The sequence below is a fragment of the Pteropus alecto genome, unplaced genomic scaffold (assembly GCF_000325575.1).
Source record: "Pteropus alecto unplaced genomic scaffold, ASM32557v1 scaffold189, whole genome shotgun sequence".
NCBI classification, from domain to species: domain Eukaryota; kingdom Metazoa; phylum Chordata; class Mammalia; order Chiroptera; family Pteropodidae; genus Pteropus; species Pteropus alecto.
Window position 1 is genome coordinate 599,518 of NW_006442117.1, and position 12,898 is coordinate 612,415.

At 53.9% G+C, this 12,898-nt stretch overlaps 1 protein-coding gene across 1 annotated transcript in view; it reads left to right on the top strand.

The window, feature by feature from the left end:
• Nucleotides 1-12,898, top strand: part of TRIM67 (tripartite motif containing 67) — a 47,595-nt gene that overhangs the window by 1,456 nt on the left and 33,241 nt on the right. The window contains exon 2 of the mRNA XM_015596243.1: nucleotides 620-723. Within this exon, the coding sequence (XP_015451729.1) occupies nucleotides 620-723 (104 nt within the window). The remainder of the gene's footprint in view (nucleotides 1-619; nucleotides 724-12,898) is intronic.

Below are 12,898 nucleotides of genomic sequence, written 5' to 3' on the forward strand. Positions count from 1 at the left end.
CCCCCCATGGCTGCTGCATTCTGCAAGGTGCAGCCCACCGCCCAGTGTTCTGTTCCCACCGCCCCGTGTTCTGATTGTTACCTTTAACTGCAGCAAAATACACATGACGAAATTGACCATCTTAACCATTTTTAAGTGCACGGCTCAGTGGCGTTAAGTGCGTTCATCTCACTGTGGCCGTCACCACCGTCACCCACGTCCGGACTCGGCATCAAACCGACACTCGACACCTTAAACACTGCCCCCGGCACCCTGCCCCCGGCCCAGAATCCGCCATTCTGGAGCCTGATGACCCTGGGACCTCATGCGAGTGGAACCGGACGGTCCCTGTGTCTGCGATGGGCTCATTTCCCACCGCGGAACCGCAGGGCCCACCGACCGCGTAGCTTTTATTGTCTCTTTTAATAATGGCGTGAGGTGGTCTCTCCCTGTGGCTTTGGTTTGCGTGTCCCTGACGATGCCGAGCACCCTTTCACGTGTTTATCCGCCACTTGTACCGTCACGTGTGGCTTCAGGACGGGGACGAGCTCTGAGGAACGCGTCGTCAGGCAATTTCATCATGCAGCCGTCACAGAACGACTTTCACACACGCGGACGGTCTAGCCCGCTGCCCACCCAGGCCGCGGGTACAGCCGCCACGCCTGGGCGACCCGCTACCGCAGACAGCAGCACGAGGCCGCACCAAGCACGAGGCGAGACGATGCTGTCGAGCAGCAGCTGCCGGTGGGACGCGGCGAGTGTCCCAGAAGTAGACAGAGCGCCCGCTAAAATAAGGACAGGACGTCGGGGCAGGAAGGGCGCGGCCCAGCCGCGTGGGCGTTTCTGGTCGCGCGCGGCGTGTGCCCTGTGTCACGTCACCGGCGGTGCGGGCGGCAGGTCACAGCAGCAGCACTGTGACCACGGCCGCGCCGTCTCCAGGCGACAGGCACTTCTCAGCTCCGCCGTCACCGCATGGGCACGTCGCGGGCTGCGTGTCGCGGGCTGCGTGAAGCGTCCTCACGCGGCTGGGACGCACACCTTTCCAGAGCGGTATCTATCCGAGGCCTCTGCCCGCCCCTGAATCGGGCTGTCTGGTTCCTGTCGTGCTTGAGCTGTGAGAATTCCCCATACGTTCTGGACGGTGACTTCTCGTCAGGCGCGCGACTCGTAACTTAAGTCCCTCATTCTCCTAGTCACGTTTCCCTCCACTGATTACATCCTTGATCACCCAGAAGTTTTTCATTCTGATGCCATCCAACGTTTCTAATTTTGCTCGTTGCCCGTGCTTTGGATGGGCGAGCCAAAAGCTCGCTGCCAAATCTTTCTATGAGTTTTACGGTGTCAGCCGCCAAGTCTAAGCCTCGGATCCGTTCTGAGTTCATTCTCGCACGTGCTCGGTGTAAGGTAGGGGTCCGGCCGCGTTCTTCAGCATCTGGCCATCCGGTTTTGCCGACATTATTTATTGAAAAGACTGCCCTCCCCCAGGGGGTGGTCCCGGCATCCTCGCCGAAGGTCCTCTGAGCCTGCGTGCGAGAGTTTGTTTCTAAGTGCTCTGGCCCTTTCTCTGCTCTGATCGTCTGGCTTTGTGTTCGTTTGGATGACCACTGCTTTCTAGTAAGTTTTGAAATCGGGGAACGTGACCCACCCAGCTTTGTTCTTCTTTTTCAAGATTGTTTTGGCTCTTCGAGTCCCTTGAGATTCTATATCGGTTTTAGGATAAATTTTTCTATTTCTGCAAAAAGTGACATTGAGATTTTGGTGGGGAATCTCACTGGATCTTAGGTGGCTCTGGGTTGTAGCGACATCTCGTCAGTATTAAATCTCTCGGTTCGTGAAGATGGGGTGTCTTTCCATTTATCTGTGTCTTTAATTTCTTCAGCAACGTTTTGCAGTTTTCGGTGTACAAGTCTTTCACCTCTTCGGTTAATTCCTAAGTATTTTATTATTTTTTTTGATGTGATTATGAATAAAATTGTCTTCTGAATGTCCCTTTGGGAGTGTTCATTGTTAGTGTATGTAAACGCAATTGACGTTTGTGTGTTGATTTCGTGTTCTGCAAATTTCCTGAATGTGAGGGTTTGGCCACCCACAGAGTGTGACCGAGGGCCCCGGCAGGGAACTGAGGGCCGTGACCAGCGGTGGAGCAAGGACAGCATCCTGTGGTTCCAAGTGCTGGTCTCACTGGGAGAGCACCAGCGAGCGGGCCCAGAACAGGAGACGGGTCTAACCCCAAGGGGAGAGGACAGGGGGCAAACGAGAGGTGGGTGGAGAATACAGTCCGCCTCCCCGTCCACAAAGGGTGCCGTACCCCCAGGCCACTGTACCCCCAGGCCACTGTAAAGCCACACCCACCCACTGGGTGTATCCGGGCTCCCACTCATTGAGTGCCCACCACCTGCCAGGCACTGTGTGGACAGCCGTTCATGTCACATGCAAGGGAAGCGACACCAGCAGTCCCGTCCGGGGACGTGGACGGCGAGACTCCGAAGCCGCCTGGGCCTCCAGGCGGGTAGGTGCTGGAGGCAGGAGGGGTCTCGGGGTGTCTCACTCCGGCAGTCCCCCTCCCTCCCACCGCCACGCCTCGCCTTGGCCGGCTTAGCCTGGGGATGAGGCGTTGGCGCCGACACCTGTGGGGACCTCGGTCTCCCAGCACACAAGCCCCAGGTCCTTTTGCAGCTGAAACACTCAGAAACGAAGCGCCAGGCGCTTCTGTGGGACTAGAGGGCAGACCCCCCCCCGCCCCCTACCAGAAGCCTTCCTCGGAGACACAGCCTGGCCCGCTCGGTCCCCCGTGTCCTCGCTTCTGCGGGGGGCCTTGTCTTGGACCTCAGACCAGTGTTCCGTGAACCTTTTTTACATAATAGCACATTTTTAAATGATGACACTGGCATAGATCCAAGGGATAAACAGAGGAGGCTGCTCTGGCCGCCCCTGGCCCCTGGCCCCTCTAAGAGGGTCCCGTGGGAAAGGTCTGCCGAGTCACCTGGGTGGGGCTACACGTGGCTTAATCACTGTCGTCCCCCCTCCCCATTTCGGTTCCTTTCCTCTGTGCCTTGTTGGGGACAGAATCCCAGGAGGACCCAGCTTTGCCGTCTGACGCACGCGCGCTCTGCGCTCTGTGCTTTGGACATTCTGCCTGCCTCCCCGCCCCACCCCGACTCCTTCATTTCCTTCATATCACAGGCCCTTTGATGCTTATTTATGCGACACGTCTAGCGTGTGTCTGGCACATGGGTGGCATTCAAAATATGTTCGCTGCGCCCTCTCTGTCCTATGCTAACATATGTAGCAGGAAAATAACTAGATCATGTGGCAACGATCTATTCCAGATTTTCTGGGCCGGTCCCAAATCTAAATAATTTTATCCTTTTTAAAAAAGGCAACATTTTAAACGTATATTTACACAAAATTTCATTTTTGAAACAAAGATTTACTCGAGGACTGTGTCAGGCGGAAGTCTGCGGTGGCCCCCAGAACTCCTGTGCGCCCGCCCCCGCGTGCACCCCGCATCCTTCACTCCCATAATCGGGTTCCGGGGTGCAGCACAGCTGACAGCGAGACGGGACGTCAGGGCGGGCCTGACCTTTGCACCCGCGCCCTTCAGGGTGGGGGTTTCCTCTGGCTGGCGCAGGAAGGACATCAGAGGGTCGACGGCCATTCCCGGCTCGAAGGTAGAGAGGCCCATGTGGCCGGTACAGGTGGCCTCCAGGGATCGAGGTCTGGCGCAGCTGACAGCCAGCGGGAGAACGGCGACTTCAGTCCTATCGTCACAAAGAACTTAAAGCCTGCCGGTGACGAGAATGAGTCTGGAAGCGGATTTCTCTCCGGCGTCCAGACGAGAGCTCAGCCGGGCCGCCCGCTTCATTTCAGCCGATCTGAGAAGCCGGTCACAGCACGCCCGACTTCCAGCTCAGGACCGTGAGCCCAGAGGGCGTGTGAAGCTGCGGAGTTTGTGAAGATTCGTGACAACGCTAGCAAATGCGGGTGCGACTTAGCCTAAGGTAAACTCCCCACGTCTAAGCGGTCGGCTCAGTTGTCTCCCTCTGTCCCAAGTCCCTGGACGACCTGGAGGGCTCGTTGGGAGGGTGTGTGTCTGTGTAGGGGACTAAGCATCTCGTCTCATATGCTGTCACCTCATATACAGTGGCATCCGGCAAGATATTTGCTTTCCTGTCTGTCTTCTGGTCACCGGTTCTCGTAGATTCTGACTAAAAGGACACGTTATGTTTGCCAGTTATCTGGGCTAAATCTGAATCACAATAAACCACATGCACACACACACGCGCACACACACGCACGCACACACATGCAATACACACGCGCGCACACACACGCAATACACACACACGCACACACACGCATGCACACATGCGCACACGCACATACATGCACACATATGCCCACACATATGCACACACGTGCACACGCACACGCGCACACAAGCACACGCACATCCTGGGGCATTGTGGAGAGGGCTCCGGCCGCTCCATCTGCCTGGACACACGTGTCACCTGTCAGCCCTGACACCTTTTGACCCATCTGGGCTCTCCATGAAGCTTGTGGCTTTTCATTCTGCTCCTGGAAATTAAGGCTCTGATATCCTCTCCTTTGGGGTTCCCTGACCTCATGAAGGGCGTCGCGCTTCACCCCTTCCTGTGGGACCAGCACAAGGACGGGATCCGTGCCGCCCTCCTAGTGCCACGCAATGTCTCAGCTCTGTTCTGTCTCCCAGGGAGTGTTTTGTTTGTTTGGTTTTCATTTTTTTCCCCAGGCAGGGAACCGATTCTGTCGATCCTGCAGTCTTCCAAAACTAGGATTTACGACAAAAATGATGTGAGCCAGGTTATTTAGAGTTCAGAATTTTTGGTACTCGAAATTTGAAAATTAGATTTTTTGCTCTTAAAATATTGTCTTTGCCCTGAGTTCAAAAACCTTCTCTGGAGGTCATAAGCCAAGACTCGACTCTCTATTTTCTGTCCGGTTCTCTTATGTCAACCACCCCTTTGTGATTCAATAGGAGGACCTCGAGATCAAGAGAAATGATTGCAAATAAAAATTATCGAAATAAATGACTGAGACCATTTTGATTCAGTGTCAAAATGTGATCCAGTTATCCGTATATAAAGGTGTGTATGTATCGGTTGATCGTAATTTCTTTATTTAGCCCTGTTCCACTAAAAGCTTCTCCTTTAATCTACGTGTAGTATAAAGATTTTAAAGTCTCTCTTCGTTGCCTTTGTTTTTAGGAAACCCGCGATCTCTATTTTCAGCAAGCTCCTTGCTTCTGCGTGTTCTTTGCTCCGCCTGTGACATCTGCCTTCGCCATTACGCTTCTCCACAGCAGAGACCCTATTCCCCCGAGATTAGCATCACCCACGTCCCGAGGGACGGGTTCGGAAGCTCTTCCTTGTCACTCACGCGAGACACGTGGCTCACTCCCCCCAGCTCTTTGAGATCTACGTTTCTATGATCTGTTTTACAGCAGAGAAATCGAGTGTCTGCGAGGCGGAGACTCTCTGCGGCTTTCCCAGCTGGGGCCAGGACTCAGCCCGCGTGGTCCAGCTTCGAAGCGCACACTTCCGGCCTCCAGACTGTCCCGGGACCCAGGCGGCCTGTCAAATTTCTACCAAAGCCGGGGCGATCCTCAGGTAGACATAGGTCTCGTACGTTAAGAAACTATAGTCCACTTAGGTGTGAGTCACGTCCTGTCATAAAGTGATGCTGTTGGCTAGTGAAGTGGGTGGGGCATGGTTTTAAGTGGTCTTTAGACTTTGCCGCAAAGAAGGTAGCCTGCCTGGCGGCCTAGGCTTCCCTTCCCCTTGGTAGTATGTCCTTGCAGGGCAGATGGGTGAGTAAAGCTATCGGGGGTGACAGCACGTCCACGCAACACCCCGCAACTTTACCTCTGATCGCCCGTATTTCCACCAAGTCACCCCGTTGTCATCTCAGGTGTGGCTCTGAACAATGTATGGACCCCAGGGGTTTGCTCTTGGTTTTAATGTGGGAGGCGACTGGACTTTCAAGTACTACCAAGACCCTTCCCACACCCCATCGACTGAAAGGAGGTGACAAGGACATCACAGAGCCACGGCTTCTGCGGTCAGGGCAGGAAGCAGGGCGTCCAGCTAGGGGAAGTCGATCACAGTGGAAGCAAGCAGGCAGGGGACGCCCAACAGCCCGGACAGGCCGAGCTATGGGCAGAAAACAGCACCCAAGAATGGAAAGGGCGAAACCAACGAAGGGTCAAGGCCGGAATCCAATAGGAACAAGTCGCGAGCAGAAACGTTCCGATGCCCAGGCAGAGGAGGCTGACGTAGCCGACCACACGAGGTGCGTTGGCTTCATCATTTCAAGAGGCAGCGAGGTCGGCCCAATCTTAACTTTCTGCCCTTCTGAACCCCTATCTTTCCTGAAAGGAAAGCACGGGCATCACAACAGTATGAGGCTTGGGGGGTGTTTTATGGAATATGCCGGTCTCGGACACAGGCAAGGCTAAGGCGCATCTCTGTCTCCACGTTTCTGCTTATTCTTCACACTCTGCATCTTTCGCTTTTTCTAAGACCATAACGGCTCCTTAACTTCCGTGTTAGAGACCCGTCCGGATTCCTCCTCTGAGTTCCGATTCTACACTCCAGGAAGAAAAGATTCTGATCGGCCCACCCTTGGAATAAACAACTGGTGCCTACTTTGGGGGTTAAACCGTATTCGTACGGCTGGTGAGAACCTGCCTTGTGGGTCAACCTTCCTTCCATTCCAGCATCTCCCAGGCCGGTCTGCATTGCTGTAAGGATCAGATTAGATAATATATACGAAAGGATGCCATGAAAATGTAAAGTACGGCTGACTCTTGAATGAGGTCAAGGTCAAGGGTGCCACCCTCCCATGCAGTCAAAAACCCATGTGTAGTTAAGGTTACTATTACAATGTTCACGGCTGAAATCCGTAGCCGTAGGGAAGCATCTCAAGCCCGAATTGCTTTTGCACTAGTAATATGACGTTCCACGCATCATCGCAAAGATACCCAGGGTCTAGAAAGGGTCCCGTAAACTGGAATCGATTTACTCCACCTGAGATTTGATGCTACACCCTTTTGGCTGCAAAGGATGCGGTGAGAAGGGTAAGCTTTGCAAGACCAGGTCTCCTGTCTACAAAGGAGAGTCTCAGAATCAGAGAGGGGCAGGTCATTGTCTGGTACTCGAGACATTAAAATGGAAAACTTAGTAAGAAGAATCGATCAAGAGTGTCTGAAGGGGAAAGTGGCTGGAGTGTAAGATCCTTCTCTGGAATATGTCTTCTGGGGAAGAAGCCAGCTGCATCCCCTGGAGAGGAGGCTTTGTGTCCTAGCGATAATTGTTCTCATTAACTTTTCCACAAAGGAGCCTCGATGGGCTGAGCATAGAGGTGGATGGAACGCTGTCTTCCAGTGAAATGCAAACTACTTTAGACCATAGGGTTCCTATCTGTGGATTTTATTAAATTTAATGGATCCTCCTACATTGTAAAAAGAAACAAAAGTAACTTACGATAAAAATATCACAAGCTTTCATTTAAAAAATTGTTTCAGAGATTCTTATGCTGGAGATTACAGCACCTGTTTTCAGCTGATAAAGCCTTAAATTCCATTCTTTTTCACGCTTGGAGTTCAAAGGGCAAAGCAGATTGATTGTATCACTTGTCACTTACTATGCTAATAGGAAATAGTAAATTTCTTAACTTATTTGTGCTGTTTTTTAGGTGGAAAGGTAACACTATCGTGCTTCTTAAGGATTTTGTGGGGGGCACACATAAGCATAAAAACCATCCTGGAGCCCAAAGGAGCTTATGGCACTGTGTTTGTCTCTGCCCCAATGACAGTGCGCTGTGGAGTTTTAATTTCTAGTGTGTTGCTCAGATGTGTCCAAACGCCTCTACTGTTTTAAACGAGGAAGCATGGAAAATGGAGTAACTGGCATGGCACTGGAGGAACCAGAAATTAAATATTTAAACACTTACATATTTAACTTAACACTGAATTTAAATGAAATATCAGGCATCTTTCTGAGATTTGCAAGCGGGTTAGAATGCAGGAGGAGAGGGGGCCGGTCAGGATGGCGGAGCAGGGAACGCAGAGCTAGCCCCCTCTCGCCGCGCCAAAATCACGACTAAACCACAGAGCGGCCATCGTGGGGAGTCGCCTGAAGTCTGGATGAACAGAAGGCCTACAACTGGGGACACGCGGAAGAGGCCATCACAGGATGGGTAGGAGAGGCGGAGATGTGGGATGGGCTGGTCCCACGCCCACACGTGGTGGATGAGCATCAGGAGGGACGCCTCGGCTGTGGAGGTCCCCTCTGAGGAGTGAGGGGTCCCAGCGCCACACCGGGGTCCCCAGCCCAGGGCCCCAGTGCTGGAGAGAGAAGTCCCCACCACCTCTGGCCGTGAAAACCAGCGGGGACGCTGGTTGAGTGACACGAAGGGTGACTGGAGACCCAGGCGTCCTCTTGCCCGCACGGACTCACCGCTGACGACTCGCTCACTCTGAGGTCCAGCCCAGGGGATGCAGCTCTAAAGGTGCCAGGGACACACGGGGAGGGACTGAGTTGTCCGGCTTCAGAGCGAGGGCTGGAGGGGCGGCTTCGTCCCAGACAGAAGTGCCGGCAGAAGCCATGGGTCCTGTGCTGAGCCCTCCCCACTCCTTGCGTGCAGACACAGATGGGCCCCATATGCGAGTCTCCAACAACCTGGCTGACACCGCTCACTCTGCCCTGGTGATTACCGGAGACCCCGCCCCACCCAACATGTGGGCCACCCAAGCCCCTTCCAGTGGCTTTTCCATACAATAAGCCTGTCTTGGCTCATGGTGTGGACTTTCCTAAGATCTCTCAAACATTCACAAAACCCAGACAAGCAGTATCTGGCCTCAGCTTTCCCTGTACCTCTTGCCGAGCGGCCCCAAACCCAGGACTAGAGGCAGCCGGCCTCGGTTCACAGCTTGGCCTCTCCCAGGTGCCTCTAAGCTCAGCTCAATTGGCAGCTATCTGCAGATCACTTTGTAGCTCATGCCAGGTGACCCCAGACAGAGCACAGGCTGCAGCTGAAACTGGCCTGCAGTGGGCCCCCTCCTAGGAGGCCCTGGGACCAACACGCTGGTGGTTGGCTTCCATCTGAGCCGAAGCACAGCCTGGGGCCACATCTGAGGAAGACACACCCACAGGGCAGACCGGGCAGGCCCCAGAGCCCTGCTAGAGCGACCCCTGCTCCGTGGGGTCAGCCCCTGCACAGCGGCAACTCCGCTGTGGTCATGGCCGGTCCTCACAACCAATCAGCCCGAGGGTCGACCCCTCCCGTTGACGTGCCAACAGCAATCAAGGCTCAGTGACAACAGGAGGGCACACACCACCCACACAAGGGACACACCTGGGGCCCCCGGCTCAGTGACCGGGGAGTCCGCACCACTGGGCCCCACAGGACACCTACTACCTAAGGCTACTTCACCAAGACTGGGAGACACAGCAGCCCCACCTAATACACAGAAAGAAACGCAGGGAGGCGGCCAAAATAGGGAGACAAAGAAACACGTTCCAAATGAAAGAACAGAAGAAAGCTCCAGAAAAAGCACCAAACCAAATGGAGACGAGCCGTCTCCCAGATGCAGAGTCCCAAACACTGGTGACAAGGGTGCTCGGTGAACTTAGAGGGAGAGCAGATGAAATCAGTGAGGACTTTAACAAAGAGATAGGAAATATACAAATGGAGGTAGAATACATAAAAAAGAACCAGTCAGAAATGAAGATACAGTAACTGAAATGATGAGTACCCTAGAGGGAATCGACAGTGGATTAGATGAAGCAGAGGATCGAATCAGCAACTTAGAAGATGAGGTAGCAGAAAACACTCAATTGGAACAGCAACGAGAAAAAGAATATAAAAAATGAGGGCGGTTTAGGGGGCCCCTGGGACAAATTCCCACACGGATCTATCGGTATCTTCTACAGAAAAAAAAAGTTGTTCCCGCCAGAGCTCTGCCTGTCAGGGGAGGTCATGGGACTGGCTGCTCTTGAACCTACAGCCGGTCGATCGGCCCACGAAGTCGGATAACTGATTGGAGGCAGGGGGTGGCCGAGGAAGCAGAACACGGGAGCAAGGTGCACGCGACCTCAGGCCTCGAGGAGCTTCTTGTCCAGAGAGAGCTCCGTAAACAGGAGTGCCAGGTGATGGTAGGGGCAACGCAGGTGCTTCCAGGAATGTGTCAGAAACGCAGGTGACTCTGAGGTGAGCGTCACAGGGGAGGGTGGAGGGAACCGCACGGGCTCAGCCCGGGGCGGGGGCAGAGGGCACGGCATGTCTGCACTCCTGAGGCCCCGTCTGCCGTCCCCCCAAAGCTGGGAGGGAAGTCCCCATCGGCCACTGCGGCTTAAAGAAAAATGCTCTGAACTTTAACGCAAAGTTTCAGGTCAACCATTCCAAGTCGCAAGACCTCGAGTCTCCTCTTCTCAGTTTCCCTGTCTGTGAAATGGACATAATAAAGACATCCCCGTGATTCTAAGAGATTTAAGATGCACCATCAATTTAATAAGAAATTTTCAAGGTGCCGGTAGAAGAGAGAAGTATGTATCCATCATAGCATATTTCCTGATTTTGGTAACGAAACGTGAAAATATATACCCCATAACGCCGAGGGAACGTGGCGCCGTGTCCTTCCCAGGGTGGCTGGGAGCACGGAGATTATATATGAAAATGCAATTTCGCAGGGTGCCGTGGTCTAAATGTTCGTGTCCCTAAAACTCATATGTTGAAACCTGGACCCTCACTGTGATGATATTAGGAGGGGACCTTTGGGAGGCGACTAGGTTATGAGGACAAGCCCCCACTTGGGGTCAGTGTCCTTGTGAGAAGACAGGAGAGCTTACTGTCCCCTTCTCCTCCGCATGTAAGGACAGAACAGAAGGCAGCAGCCGCAAAGGACAGCGAGTGTCCTCAGGAGCCACAGAGTCCGTGTGCCTTGACGTGAGGGTTACCAGCCTCTGGAGCTGCCAGAAGCAAAGTCTGCTGTTTCAGCCACCGAGTCTGTTACGTGTTTGTTACATGTTTGTTCCTCACAGCCTGTAGCCCTGGCAAGTGCTACAATGCGAATATTGTTACTTGCCTCACTCTGCATGGTCCAGCCTTTAATAATACACTAGCGACTTGGTAAAAAAGGGACAGCATTCAATTTTGAGATCAAATTTCTTCATGAGACTCATTTTTATTAAGTGGGATATATCACTCTTAAAAACTAATATACAGAGAATTTTAGAACTAAAAGGAAATCGCAAGTTCAATGAAATTTCTCCTTAAATTTTGTAATAGGAAAAAAAAAACAAACCCTGAGGATCAGAAAAATAAAATGACCTTTCTGTGCACACAGGGTTCGTGGCACAGTGAGCTGGCAAGAGGACTTTTTCTAGATGACGTTGACGATTGTTCATAATTATGGTTACGTACAGCACAGTCTTGGAGCCGGCTGTGTCACCTCGGGTCATACAAAGCAGCTGCATGACGCCAGTGCCCACGTGAGCAATTAGCAACGGCACAGCACAGAGCTGAGCTGATTTCGGCCACAGAACTGGGGCGATGGGGATGGAGGGCGCGTGAGAAATGCAAAGGTGTGGGATTCTGATGCGTCCCGTGCTGCCTCCCCATGGGAGACGGGATCGTGCACAGCCCTGGTGACGGAGTCGCTGTACCTGGAAAGATTCACTCGTCTTGGAAGTGTCCTCACCCCCAAGCAGTGTACCTCGGTCTGAAAACGACAGGGCAGAGCGGGTCTCAGGCAGGTGACCAGGCTGGGCAGGCCTGTTCACGGCAGAGCGGTCAGAGATTATCTTCTTGTAGACACCAGGACGCTGGGCCCAGCTGCAATGAGTGACAACACCGTCAGAATCACGAGAAATGCATCTTTCAGCGCGTTCAGCCTACCTTCCCCTCGCCCAGCATCTCTGATAGGACACTGGCAACTTTCCTGATGGTTTATTGCAGTGATACAGGCAGGGTCCAGCTCATGGTGGCTTTATCTATAGAAGGCAGACTGGGACAGGTCGTCACCATCTGCCACCTGGGGATACCGACGCCTGGCGAGATGGCTCTAAGCTCTCTGCAGGTGCGGGGAAGCAGTCAGGCCTCTCCGTGGGGCGCTCTCTGTGGCACTGGCTGGTCTGCTCTCCCACCTCAAGACAAACTGCTCGTCAGTCATGGGCAGCGCCGACCTGAAGTCATAGGGTTCTGAGCAGGAAGTAGGTTATGCCACTGGGCCACCTGGGGATACCGACACCTGGCGAGATGGCTCTAAGCTCTCTGCAGGTGCGGGGAAGCAGTCAGGCCTCTCCGCGCGGCGCTCTCTGTGGCACTGGCTGGTCTGCTCTCCCACCTCAAGACAAACTGCTCGTCAGTCATGGGCAGCGCCGACCTGAAGTCATAGGGTTCTGAGCAGGAAGTAGGTTATGCCATCTGCGTTGACTTCATTCACTGCTCGCAGTATTATGATGATGCTCCTTTGACAGATGCAGGATGGGGACTGGGAAAGCGGAAGCTCGCCCCTGGGGTGGCTGGAGGTTCCTACCCCGCCCTGGCTACCGCCAGGAGAGCGTCGCCACGCCCCTCCCCCAGGGTCTCCCTGCGGGCGGTCCCCGTCCCCTGGGCACGGAGCCTCAACCACGGCTGCAGCTTTCTCCGCGGTTTGGGACCCGTCGCCATCGCTGCTCCGTCCCCCCCGCGGCGGGCAGACGCTGAGCTGGCCCCGCTGGTCCCGTCTTTGTCTGGAGGAACAGAGAGCGGGAGCGCAGGGGAGGCGTGACTTCAGTATTCATCCTGCTTTTCAGCAAATGGTTTCCTAATGTGCGTGTGCACCGTAGCTGCCTGAAGCCCCGCAGGCAGAGCCGGCTGCGCTGGGAGCCCCGAGCCC